General features: G+C 45.2%; 1 protein-coding gene across 1 annotated transcript; it reads right to left on the reverse strand.

Annotated features, from left to right (window-relative positions):
* Positions 1-3,259: 3,259 nt before the first annotated feature.
* Positions 3,260-13,883, reverse strand: RILPL2 (Rab interacting lysosomal protein like 2). Its single transcript, XM_001375171.4, has 4 exons — positions 13,354-13,883; positions 7,535-7,686; positions 5,709-5,822; positions 3,260-4,713 (listed from the first exon to the last, which is right to left on the reverse strand). Exons 1-4 carry the CDS (start codon positions 13,732-13,734, stop codon positions 4,683-4,685), a joined length of 678 nt encoding a protein of 225 aa, XP_001375208.2. The 5' UTR covers positions 13,735-13,883; the 3' UTR covers positions 3,260-4,682.
* Between the last annotated feature and the right edge of the window lie 64 nt (positions 13,884-13,947).

Below are 13,947 nucleotides of genomic sequence, written 5' to 3' on the forward strand. Positions count from 1 at the left end.
TCTTTGGTCAGGACCTATTTCCATATTATTGATATTTGCACCAGGGTGATCATTTAGGGTCTATAACTCCAATCATATTCCCATCTACCCATGTGATCAAGCAGTTGTTTTTCTTCTATGTTTCTGCTCCCACCGTTCTTTCTCTGAATGTGGATAGCATCTTTCTCATAAGTCCCTCAGAATTGTTCTGGGTCATTGCATTGCTGCCAGTAGAAAAGACATTTGATTGTGCAACAGTGTATCTGTCTCTGTGTATAATGTTCTCCTGGTTCTGCTCCTTTCACTCTGCATCAATTAATGGAGGTCATCCCAGTTAACATGGAATCCCTCCAGTTTATTATTCCTTTGAGCACAATAGTATTCCATCACCAACATACACCACAATTTGTTCAGCCATTCTCCAATGGAAGGGCATCCCCTCATTTTCCAATTTTTTGCCACCACAAAGAGTGCAGCTATGAATATTCTTGTACAGGTCTTTTTTCCTTATTATCTCTTTGGGGTACAAACCCAGCAGTGCTATGGCTGGATCAAAGGGTAGACAGTCTTTTACCGTCCTTTGGGCATAATTCCAAATTGTCTTTCAGAATGGTTGGATCAATTCACAGATAGTTAAGATTTTTAAAGCTAGTTTCCTTTGAATGGTCATATTTGTATTTAAGTTTGCTGTAACTCCTCCCACTCTCTTTTCCACTCAGAAGGCTGGTGAGCTATCAGTTTCTCTAGCCTTTTACTTTCCCTTTGCTTCAAGTTAAATATTATTAAATATAATACTTAGAGTATTGATATTAATCTTTAAAATTTACACATTGTTTTCACCCTTCTGGAAGAACCTTTAACAAACACAGGCTCATCACCACACTACAGAAAGGCATCATCAACAGAGAAGTGTGAATCTTAAAACTACTCAGACTGTACCTTAGAAGATTTGGTTAAGCTATTCCCCTATTTTAACAATGGAGATACTTGATCAGGAATGTATTGGGCACTTTTTAAAATTACTCCACCCTACTCAGATAGTGCCTTCAGGGAAGATAAAGTTGTAAACTCCTGATTGAACAATGAAAGTCCCCAACTCATACCTTATAGTAAAGCTAGAAGCTTAAGCTAGGTGGTCTATTTTTAGATCTAATACAAAAAGGTGCTAAGTACCTATAAAGGTTAAATTAATCACAAAAAGGTCAAGTAATTTACAAAAGGCAAGCTTAACAAAGAGGTGTGAAATACTCAGAAGATTTAATTTAACCAGAGAAGGTGAGAACTAAAGAGTGGTGAGAACTAAGAATGGTCAGTCCTGGGGAAAAAACGTCTACTATGATTGGTAGATGTGAAAATTTAGGGGAGGTGAAGTAAGAGAAAATTTCTTCAAAAAGAAGGGGTAAGAGGAATTCAGGAACATTTGAATTGGGTTTGCAATTGAATTCAGTTTGGAGAGGATTTCAGTTCAGAGTGAAAGAACCCAGCTTGGAGAAGGTTTTATGGTGAGTGATAAAGACTGACTAGCTCTCCCTTAGGCTCAGGCCTAGGCCATTTTGGCCTAGGCCTTTTTCTACTGCTTGGCTCAGCCTGAGCCAGAGCAATTTAAATTAATTCTCTCTCTCTCCTTCCCTTAATTCCTTCTCTCTTTATTAATTAAAATCTCCATAATCCCAACTGACTTGGGTATTTACATATTTGGAAATTTCCCATGGTGACCACTTATTTTAGATTTTAAGTCAAAACACTAAAAATTATCCTTTACAGTTTTTAACATTCACAGAAGGACTTCTGTAGAAAATATAACTTCTAAATGTATTCTCTGCCCATTAAAATGAGATGTTTCTCAAATCTGGCCTCAGATACTTCTGAGCTGTGTGACCCTGGGCAAGTCATTTAATCCCCATTGCCTAGTCCTTCCTGCTCTTCTGCCCTGGTATCAATAGGCAGTATTGACTTTAAGACTGAAGAGAAGGGTTTACAAAAACAAAAAATGAAACCTTTAGAAAACATATGGTGGGGAAATTTCAAGATTCTGGAGTAAGATATAAAAAGTCCCCCTTTGAGGGACTTCTCAATAATAACAGCCCATATTTCTATAGTATCACTTCCCCCACAACTTGCCCAGTGAGGTAGGTAGTGATAAATAAGGCTATGCCCATTTGAGAGGTAAGAAACCAAGCTGGCTTGGCCAGGAACCCACAGCTAGGAGGAGACACAGTTATAACTTAGGCTCAGTTGTCCTAACTCTAAGGATGCTTTTCTTTGAAGAAGTCTTCTCCAGTCTTATTAAGGGATTGAGACACAGCTCAAGTTAGGCAGGCTAGCTAAGTGGTTAGAGCACCGACTGGACCTGCAGTCAGGAAGACATGAGTTCAAATCAGACCTCAGATACTTGTAGCGTGAGGATTTAACTCTAGCCTGTACCCCTTTTCTTTCTCTTGGTACCCTAAGATCAGCCTTGGATTTTAAAGTGTGGCGTGTGGTGCCTTCCCTTTCTCTGATCCACTTTGAATTAATTTAATAATAATAATAATTTATATAATTATTATATAATATTTATAATTAATTATAATTAATAATTTGAATACTTAGAAATAATTAAAAATTAGGATATAGTCTCAAGAGAATTTTAATATTAACAAAAGACTGATGCTTTACATTATCTGTCAACAAATTATGGCACACAGAACACACATCTCTTGTTCCACGTGACTCCTGGCATCTGGAAGACCACTTGGATTGGGGTGAAATCCACCAAATAAGAGGGACTAGGAAAAGTGATATCATAAGGAGTACAAAGTTGGACTCGGGGGATCATAGCGAGAGAAAGTCTGCTATTGTGACCCTCACAACTGAAGAGGCTTACCAAGGGAACAGCCAGCCACACATGGTTGGCACCTTTTCTTTCTTTGACCCACTTTTAAAATTATTTAATAAATACATATAAATTAAGACCTAATCTCCAGAGAATCTTTATCTTAACACCCTGGACAAGTTACTTAACTTCTGTTTGCCTTAATCCACTGGAGAAGGAAATGGTAAACCATTCCAGCATCTTTGCCAAGAAAGTTCCACGGATAGTGTGGTCTGGGGGTCAAGAAGAGCCAAACTGAATGACTGAACAACAGGGTTAGGTAAATTGTGGCAGTGCTGGATTAGGCCTGGGTAAGGGGAATCTGTGCAGAGTCTAAGAGGAGAGGCTCTCCCTCCTGATGCCACCGGGCATCACTTGCCCTCTTCCTACCCTTTAACCCGACACAAATGCCACCTTTAAAATGAGTTACAGAAAGTAGAAAAGTCATTTTATTTGTCTCAGTACAAAATGTTACAAAGAAAGTTATTAGAACAGTCAATCCTATGGTGGTGAAGAAGGAAGGGCACAGGTTCTCAAATCCAAAGGCCTGGGTTCGAACCTTCCTCTAACACTCACTGCTTCCGTAACCCCGGGCAACTCAGTTCAATCTTTGCGGCTCTGGTTTCCTCCTCTAGCTGCTAGATGAGCCAACGGATAGATCCTTGGATCTGGAGTCAGAAAGATTGGAATTCAAATCTGGCCTCTGATACTTTCTAGCTGTGTGACCCTGGGCAAGTCACTTCACCCTGTTTGCCTCAGTTTCCTCATCTGTCAAATGAGTCGGAGAAGGAAATGACAAAACACTCCAGTATCTTTGCCAAGGAAACCCCAAATGGGGTCATGGAGAATCGGACATGACTGAAGATGACTGATGGACAAATACTTTTTTTTTTAATTAGTGAATTAGACAACTTCTGTGGCTCCTTCCAGCCTGAGGTTCTATGAGGCTGTAACTATATATGAAGATATTTATGGACACGTTACATGTAAACTTTTTCTTTTCTCCTTTTAGCTGATAGTTTTCCCTGCTGGCACCATGAGAATGTGGTCCAGGTCTTTTCAATGCCCAGCACAAGCCTCTGCACATTCCACAAGGTTAAAAAGCATCTGTTGATTTTAATTTGCTTCTTTATTGAGTGTGGAAGTAAAGGGTCAGTTCTCGGGGGGGGGGGGGTGGCACTAGGCTGTCTCCCAGTGGAACCCCATAAGACTTGGTCAAAGCAGCCAAAAACCTCTGAGGAGCATTTTAGCCAGCTCTGGAGCCCCAGCCTTTCATTTTGACCACTGAGGAAACTGAAGCCCAAGGAAGGGAAGTGACTGAGGTCACCCAAGTAGAAAGAACTGGAGGGGTGGGCTTTCGACCCAGCTCTTCTGACGCCACAAGGTGGGATTTGAATCCAGGTCCTCTAAAGCTGCCTTCTCAATTTTAACTGCTCCAACACCCCCCCCCCCCCATGGGACTTCAGGCTCTAGTGAGATAGGCTTCTAGGCCTTTAATGTGGAAGGAGACCGCAAAGATCACTTAGTCCAAGTCCCCTTCCTTAGAGTTGGGGAAACTGAGGTTGAGAGAAGGGAACGGCCTTGCCCACCATCACTGAGGTAGTAAGTAACACGATCAAAGTCGAACCCAAGTCCTTGGACTCAAAATCTAGTGTTTTCCTTCTACTCATTTCTCTTCACTGAGAGGCAAGGAGAAATGAAGGAGAAGGAAAAACCAAATTGTATATTTCCTTCTTGAACTATTTTTTTAGGGAAAAATAGACGAGTCAAAAATATCATTATCTACAGATGGCACAAGAAAGGCTTTCCAGGTCTTCATTGCTGGCCACTACGGGTCACCCACGCAGGATTAGGTCCGCTTCCCTGACCTGAAAGAGAAGCTGAGACAGAAAAGCAGTGGTCAGGCCTCATCCAAAGCAGGGCCCTGGGCAGAAGGATGCATCAGAGCAGGGCCCAAGGCCTCTCTGCTGCTTTGGCTGCCTCGTCCAGGTGACTTTTCTCCAGGCTTCGGCCCTCGGACCCTTCCCACTGAATGTCCTCACTCTTCTTGCCAAGCTGAAGGGGCTTCCGCCCAGGGATGGCCCAGGCAAACAGCACTCCAGGATGAGGAGGCGGCAGATGCAGGGGGCACCTTCTCTTCTACTTCTCGGCTCAGAGAACATGGGATTTCCCCAGGATTCCCAGAGCCAGGTGTCCGGGGTGGGAACTGAACCCAAGTCTTCCTGCCCGTCCAAATGCCCATTCTCTCCCCTTAAAGGAGGCCAGGAGGAGGCAGGGGGAGGAGGGAGAGTTGGCAGATGGCTGGTGGCGCTTGAAGGACAGCAGAGAGGCCAGCCCTGGGGGGGTCTCTGAATTTGAGGAGGGCAAGAAAGTGCCCATCAGCTCTGAGACTATGGAATCCTTCCCATCCTCTTGCTCATACACTCAATTTTGGGAATGAGCTCTTTTGGGGCAGCTAGTTGGTGCGGGAGATAGCGGGCTAGGATTGGAGTTTGGGTCTAGCCTCAGCAACTTCCTAGCTGGACAAGTCATTGAACCCTGTTTGCCTAAAAAAGCAGGGAGAGAGGATTAGCTCTTTCTATAGCAAGGTTGTGGAGTATCATGGATAGGATCGGAAAAGCCATGGCAGCTCACTGACAGGCTCAGTGCCTCCCCCCAACTCTTGCCTCTAAGTCGTAAGCAGTTTGTTCCCCGTCCCCTCCCCAGGAATCCTTAGCCCCAAAGAGGTCCTTCCCCATCCATATGGGTCTCTCAACTTGGAGGAACTGGAAACCTCTCCCTGCTCTCTCTCTTGGCCCAAACCCTCTTCGTCAGGGTGGAGGGTCCCCTCTGAGCTTCCCAGGTTGGCCCATGACTTCCCCCAAGCGCCACTCACAGCTTCCGGATGATGGTTTTCTCCTGTTTGGCTCCTTTGGAGGTGGTGCTGCCAGTCACGGGGGCTTTGGGGTCTCTTCTGGCCAACTGGTTGTTACTTGGGGAGACAAGCCCACTAGAGGAGGGAGAAAAGAAACGGGTGACTTTTCATTTGGTCTATACTCTAATGAGGCAGGCAGGCAGCTCAATGGGTAGTGTTAGACCTGGAGTCAGAAGGCTTGAGTTCAAATCCTGCCTCAGGTTCCTCATCTGTCCAGTGGGAATGAGAATAGCAGCTCCCTCATGGAATTGTGTGAATCAGATAAGATACTATTTGTAAAACGCTTTGCAAATTGGAGTAGTGGTACTAAAGAATTATATTAATGATAAGAATTACTAATGAATGTATCAATAATGAATGCTTGACAGCTATATAAAATTGCTTGCTATCTCAAGGAGGGGAGAGGGAGAGATTCTGGAGCTCAGAATTTTAAAAACAATGTTAAAAATTGTTTTTACATGAAATTGGAAAAAATGCTATTCAAAAAAAAAGACAAAATTTAAAAAACAACAATGCTCGTTGAAGCGAGTCTAGAAGATCTGCGAGGGCAGTAGCTACGGCTCCTTCCTATGTGGCTGGCACACACTCAGCAGACCTATTACTCATTGACCAACTTCAAAAGCAGTTTCACCCTGTCCTCGTCCAGCCTTTCCACCCCCGCCCAGGACGTGGCTCACACTGAGGACACTTCAACAAACCAAGCCCAGCTTAAAAATGTGGGTGGCTGGCGGGGAGGGAAATATTTCTCCCGCCTCTTCCTCAGCCCCCTGCTCCTCTTTGTTCAGGCCTAGGGGACCCCACCAAGCATGGAGGCCTGGCCTGACGCCCTGCCTTATCGCCCCCTCGCAGTCACCCAGCCAGGAAGCTGATGTCCCTTTCTCAGGCTCTGTGGGTTATGGCTCCAAAATGATAAGAATTCTGGGCCGGAATCATGGGTAACTGGCTCGGCCCCATTCCCTCCAAATATGTGTCTCTGTGCCTTGGAAAGGAGAATTGTTTTCTGTTGCCTTTCTGTTATGGATCTTATAATCCTTTTGGCTGGTATTGTCTTAATAAATAGCACACAGTGGGGCAGCTGGGTGATTCAGTGGATGGAGAGCCAGGCCTAGAGACAGGAGGTCCTGGGTTCAAATCTGGCCTCAGATACTTCCCAGCTGTGTGACCCTGGGCAAGTCACTTGACCTCTATTGCCTAGCCCTTACCACTCTTCTTCCCTGGAATCAATACAGAGTATTGATCCTAAGATGGAAGGTGAGGGTTTAAAATAAATAAATAAACAGCACACAAGACTTCGTAAATATTTGTGGCTTGCCTGCCTATTACTAAAAAAATTCTGGAGCTGAACAGGTCAAATCTAAACCTTCTCCCTTCCATATGACAGCCCTTTAAATATTTCAAGACAGAGGCCATCATTAAACATTCTTGTGTCTGTGGTCAGAGGCACTAAATGTTTCTGCAATTAATTCTGGGGTAGAGTCAGAGGAGAGCAGGATTAGGGATGCCATCATTTTGGGGAGAGCTGCTGGAGATGGGCATTGGAGGAGAAGAAGCTAGGCTTCTTAGTATCCTATTTTAATGAATAATTCTGGCTAATTAGGTACTAAGCAATTCTATACTCCAATATTGCTAAAAGACTGAAGCTTCTATCAAGACTCCCTCTCAATTTCAGTGCCCTAGGCCTTAGTCCCAGTCACAGAGTCCTAGTTCTAACTCTGTAGAAAGGCATGGATATTAAGTCCTTGGACGCTGACTGAACACTCTCCCCTTTTAAACTGGACTAGTCCCACCTCTTATAGCATTGGAGCTCCTCCTGGGCCACCAGCAACTGGGATTTTAGCTTGTTTCGCTCCTGCAGCACCTCCCGGAGTTCATGCATTGTGAATCTGGGGCGGTTGGGGTCTGTCAGATCCACTATAATTTTGTTGGTCCCAGATTTCACCTGTAAAATAGGAAGAGGAAGGTCTGACTGAAGAGGAAGAGGGAGGAGAGAAATGATGAGGGGAAAGAAGAAAGGGAGGGCAGGAAAGGACCCCATTTTTTTGCTTTATTTTTATTTTATTTTTAAAATTTAAAAATGTATTTTAAAATTTTCCCCATGTTTACATGATTCTTGTTTTCTCTCTCCCTTCTTCCTTACCCCTTTCCCAGAGTTGACAAGCAATTCCACTGGGTTATACATACATTATCACTCAAAACCTTTCCATATTATTCATTTTTGTAACAGAGTCATCTTTTTTTTTCTTTTTTTTAATTAACCCTTATCTTCCGTCTTGAAGTCAATACTGTGTATTGGCTCCAAGGAAGAAGGTAAGGGCTAGGCAATGGGGGTCAAGTGACTTGCCCAGGGTCACACAGCTGGGAAGTGTCTGAGGCCAGATTTGAACCTAGAACCTCCCATCTCTAGGCCTGACTCTCAATCCACTGAGCTACCCAGCTGCCCTCACAGAGTCATCTTTTAAAACCAAAACCCCAAGTCATACACCCATAGAACCGAGTGCTAAATCATATGTTCTCTTCTGCATTTCTACTCCCACAGTTCTTTCTTTGGAGACGGAAAGCATCTTTTTCATAAGAGGGGTCCCGTTTTTGAGATCCCCCAAGATGTCTTCATTCTGTGGTCTGAGGGATTCCAGGAGCCCCAAATCTGCAGGCTTTATGGAGGTGAGGGGTACAAGGCTCTTTGGAGTGTTCCTTTAACTCTACTCTGATAGCAGGACAGAACATTCTCTGCATTCGATACAGAATGGACCAACCTCCAAGCATTTAGAAGGCTCATTTTGAAGGCCCCACAGTGCTACACATTGGGAGTACAAAGACAGAAAAAGGAAGCAAGGCCTGCCTTCAGGGAGATGACATTCTAAAAGGAGAGATAACAGTAATTGGGGCAGGTGGATGGTAGAGAAGACAAACGTATAGAGGCATTTGAAAAATATTAACAAACTCAATCATTTGGAAGGCAGGCAGGCAGGCTGCTGAGGGGATGGAGAAAGGCTTCAGGTAGACACTGGAGGCAGGTAGTCTTCAGCGGAATCCTGTCTAGGGAGTCCCAGGATCTAGATTCCAATCCCAACTCTCCCATGTGACTTTAGACAAATCGCTTCATGATTGTATGCCTCAGTTTCCTCATCTGTGAAATCAGGGACTGGACCAGGTGACCCAATCCAGACTACATGTAGTCAGCTGGGTAGCTCAGTGGATTGAGAGTCAAACCTAGAGACAGGAGGTCCTGGGTTCAAATCTGACCTCAGACATTTCCCAGCCGTGTGACCCTGGGCAAGTCACTTGACCCCAACTGCCTAGTCCTTACCACTCTTCTGCCTTAGAACCAATGCACAGTATTGATTCTCAGATAGAATGTAAGGGTTTTTTAAAAAAATAATAAATATACACTTTATACTTTTTTAAGAGGAAAGGAGTAGAGAGTTCTGAGTTCTGGGAATTTGCCCCCAGGCCTGGCATTTATACCAGTTACCTGGGCTAAATTGTCTAGCTTAGGTACATTCAGGAATGACAAGACTGCCCAAGGGGCTTTACCTTAAGACTTTTTTTTTTAACCCTTACCTTCCTTATTGGAGTCAATACTGTGTATTGGCTCCAAGGCAAAAGAGTGGTAAGGGCTAGGCAATGGGGATCAAGTGACTTGCCCAGGGTCACACGGCTGGGAAATGTCTGAGGTCAGATTTGAACCCAGGACCTCCTGTCTCTAGGTTTGACTCTCAATCCACTGAGCTACCCAGCTGACCCTCTTAAGACTCTTCTAGGCAAAAATAACCTCTTGATGAGCTGTCCAGAAAGCTCAGATAAACAGAGCTGCTCGCTCTGACCCTAATTTCCTGCCTATTCCTGACAGGCATCCTCAGATGAATATATGATGATACAAAACATGCGCCTCATCTGCTGTGTCATGGGAGTCCCAGTGGTAGAATGGATATTTGAGAGCCCATCACTGTGCTGGCTACATAGCTAGCACAGCTCTTCTACCTACACAAAGTACTCTGTCTCAGGACTTGCCCCGTTGAGATTTAACTAGGGTAGGACAACCAGGGCTTTCTCTCAGGGCTCTGGACTTAAGAATGTGCCAATATCAGATCCTTCAGCTCACGGAAACAACTTATCTTAGCATCTAATTAGCAATAAATGAATGAAAAGGCATTTATTTATTAAGTACTTACTTATGTGCCAGGTGCTAGGCAGGGTATTGAGGATATAAATACAAAAGCCAGACAGTCTTTGCCTTTATTAAAAAAAACAAGAATTAATAAAAGATTAACTGCCAAAATCTAAGTGTGTTCTATCAGCCCCTCGTTGCCTTTCCTAGCACTATTGGACAGAATCTTGAAACTCCTGACCCTGGGCAGAAAAATGACTAGTTTGAGCTCTGCTGAGACATACAGGCTCTTCAAAGTCCAGGGTGTTTCTGAACAATGAAGTTGATCAGGACTGTATGAGACGTAAAATTATACCTTCTTCAGAATACTCTGGGGTTCTGGGCTCAGTTCTGGATAGGGTATTTTTGGAAGGATGTTGGGAAACCTGGAGGGTTAATGAATGTGGTAGGAGTGTGGAGATCCTCCCTGCTGAGCAAAGATGAGTTAAAGGAATGAGAGGAGGGGAGGGTGAGTGTTTGGCCTTGAGAAGAGAAGACACAGAAGGAGCATGATAGCTACCCAGGCAGAGAAGACACTGTGTCCCTCCCCACCCCCTACCCTCTCATAATGAATTGCCCAAGGTTACATGCGTACTAAGTAGTTGTGCAAGCTCTGTTTGAAGGTCTTCAATGAAAGGGGAAGCTCTCCCTCATGCTGAATGGAAATCTCCCTCCCTTTTAATTTCCCCCCAAAAAAATCTTAGCTCTGCCCTCTGGGGCCAAGCAGAGTAGTCTAATTCCTTTTCCACATAACAGCTCTTCATAGATTGGAGGACAACTATGCTTCCCATCCATGCATCCTTCCATCTATTCATGCATCCATTTATCCATCCATGTATATTGTGAAAGGAAATTCTTGGTTCTCTTCCTCTATTCTGAGTTTGCACTTGTGAAAAGGAAATCCTTTGTGCCTAGTTGGAGTTAACACTTTGGAATAACAATAACTTAAAGTACCTCACTAGACTGAAGACAGGATTAACTCTTTTGTGGATACACCCATACTTAACCCTAAAGTAAGGGAAGTCCACAAACTCTTACTCCTAGGAGGAAAGTTAGCACCCTTAGAAGTGAGAAGCCAGCAAGATACTTGGAGAGCTCCACTCTTTTTTCTAACTCAGCCAGAAACTTTTGAATTCTTTTAAGAGGATTCACACTCAGAAATGTGTGAATCCAAAGGTATGACTCCTAGGAAGAGAGTTGCTACTGTCAATATGGACTCTAGGAACCCCAAACTTGTGGCCTAGTGGGATCTGGTGAACTCCAAGTTTCAGGACTAGCTTATAGGTTGGAGACCCCAAAGTTTGTGCTTGTTCCTTGTTCCCATGGGAATCTCAGGCTAGCAGTTTCAGACTGAGTGGGAGACCCTCAGGGGAATGACAATCCTAGTTGGGTGAGATAAGCATATACTAAGGACCCTCTTTGTTTTAGGTAGTCTACCCCCATAGTATCAGAGATCCTTCCCAAGAAGATCCACACCTGGGCAGGAACCATCCTTTAGTATTCATTGTAAGTAACCCCTTCTCTTACACCCCAGCCTCTAGCTAGGATTCCTTTCCCAAACTTGATTATATCCTGTCAATGTAGTTTAAACACTCTCATTTTCTTTGTAGCTATAATGATGTCAGTCATCTTTCCCTGCCCCAGGACTCCCCAAATGGTGTACAGTTTCCCCAAATTCTTTTGTTCCCTGAAGTCAGCATCTAGATTGGTGGCACCCCCAGGGGTCAGTGGCCAGAGAGGCCAGAGTTCAATCCTCGGACTCTGTGCAGTTGTGTGTGTCATGCAGCTCGGTTGTCGAGGCCTACTAGCGCTGAACCCCTTTTTGCCCTTGATTAAAGAGTGATTTTGACTATTTAATAGTTCTGTGATTTTTCCCAGTTAACACTACCTTCAGAGGATGAGAGATGTGACAATTTTGGAAACTGCAATTGGCCCCTGTGAAGAGGGATGGGGATAGGAAACCACCATAAAAGCTACATGTCCTTGGGCTGGCAGAGCTGGTAAAGTTGAGTCTCCTGGAGATAGTCTTCAAGGGAACTTCACTGAAGACTGTAGCATGGATCCTGACTTCAACTTAGCCTCTGACTCCTGGACTACTTGGTTGGGAGAGTGAAAAGGCTGACTCCTTTCCTAGTTTCTTAAGAGACTAGCTTCCATATTGGAAGAGGCTATGTGGTTACTCACCACAGGCCCTCCTGGCTGAGGACTAGTATAGGCTTTCACATTTCTCTACTTTATTATTTCCCCTCTATTTTGGTAAATAAACTACATCCAAACATTAAATTTAATCTTTACAATAGATACATCCATCTATTCATGCATCCATCCCTCCATGCATCCGTTGATGTGGAATCTAGAAACCCCCAAACTTGTAGCCTAGAAGATCTGATGAACCCCCCAGGCTAGTTAGCTTGGCGATGAAGACCTGAGTTTGACTAGTCACAAGAGTTTCTCCCTGAGGGAAAGCTCAACTTCAAAAGTCTCAGATTAACAACAGACTTTAAAGTAGTTTAAGTGGGGGGAGGGGGTGTGTGGCAGCTGGGTATCTCAGTGGATGGAGAGCCAGGCCTAGGGACAGGAGGTCCTGGGTTCAAATCTGACCTCAGACCCTTCCCAGCTGCGTGACCCTGGGCAAGTCACTTAACCCCCATTGCCTTTATCCTTACTACCACTCTTCTGCCTTGGAACCAATACCCAGCATTGATTCCTAGACAGAAGGTAAGGGTATAAAAAAAGAAAAAGTACTTTAAGTGGGGATGGCTATTCCCATCAGTGTTAAGCACCCTTTTGGTCCAGATGATTTCTTCCCCCTAGGTCAACATCCTTTACCAAAATAGCCTGGATCTTTCCCTTTTGTGCCCATTGTAAAGCATCAGTCTCTCTCTGATAATCTGGGGCTCCTAATTTTCTTTGTAGACATTATAAAGCCAATCAACTATACTCTTCCCATCCTCAGACCCCAGTTCCCCTAAAAGGGGAAATAAATTGGCCAAATTCGGTGGGGCTTCGGAACTGCCCAATCTCCCGGGGTTGGTGTTTGGAGGGTCCTGGCCAGGGTGACCAGAGTTTGGGGGCTCTGGGTGGGATTGTGTGGAGGCCTGAGAGGAATTTGCCAAACCCTTCTCCTTAATTAAAGAGTCCTTTTTCTGGCTATTTAATAGTTGTTGTTTTTTCCCGTTTTTCCACATCCATCCATGTATACATCCATCTATCCATCTCCCCATCAACTGTGAATGCTCATTGCTTTGCCCTACCTCCATCAATACTACCACTGCTTCTGGAAAGGGGATGATAAAAGGGCGCCTTTGGCTCCACTCACCCGTCTCTAAGTATTCTCCAGACCAAGCTTGCCCAGTTTCTTCAACAAATCCTTGTCTGATCTGGCGCCCGAATCCCACGGCAGGCCCCCTGCTTGTGCCCGGACGGCGGCCCAGGTTGAATTCAGCGGGATGTACATACCTCCCCCGTGGTCGAGGGCTGCTCCTCGCTCCTGAGCCCCTCCACCTCCTTCCTGAGGCTGTCTCTCTCCATCCGGAGTTCCTCCATGGTCACATTGCAATCATTCACCAGGGCCTCCAGCATCTCCAGGACCCGCACGATTTTAAACTGGAGCTGGGTCACCCTGGCCGACACATCCCTGGATTCCCCAGTGATGGCCATCAGGTCCCTGCCCACCACGTAGGAGATGTCATAGACGTCGTCGGCGGTCAGCTGGAATGGATTCTTCCCCAGGGCCCCCTCGGGACCGCTCTCCTCCTCTTCCTCCTCCCCCCCCTCCTCCTCCTCCTCCTCCTCTTCCTCTTTTCCCTCTTCTTTCTCGGGAGGAGGTTTTTTCTCCATGGCTCTCCAGGTGTTGGTCCCCCAGGTTCCCCTGTCCCCCCAGCTTACGGACTCCTCCACTTGTGACAGCCCCTTCCTTCCAGTCAATAACACTCAACTTCCTCTCTCCGGCTTTAGAATCTTGCAACAATGTACGCGGCCGGAGGCGGCGGGGCGGGGCGGGGCGGGGAGGTGTCTGAGGAGTGACCAATCAGGGCAGGCCGGAGGGGTGGA

This window comes from Monodelphis domestica, chromosome 3, assembly GCF_027887165.1.
Source record: "Monodelphis domestica isolate mMonDom1 chromosome 3, mMonDom1.pri, whole genome shotgun sequence".
NCBI classification, from domain to species: domain Eukaryota; kingdom Metazoa; phylum Chordata; class Mammalia; order Didelphimorphia; family Didelphidae; genus Monodelphis; species Monodelphis domestica.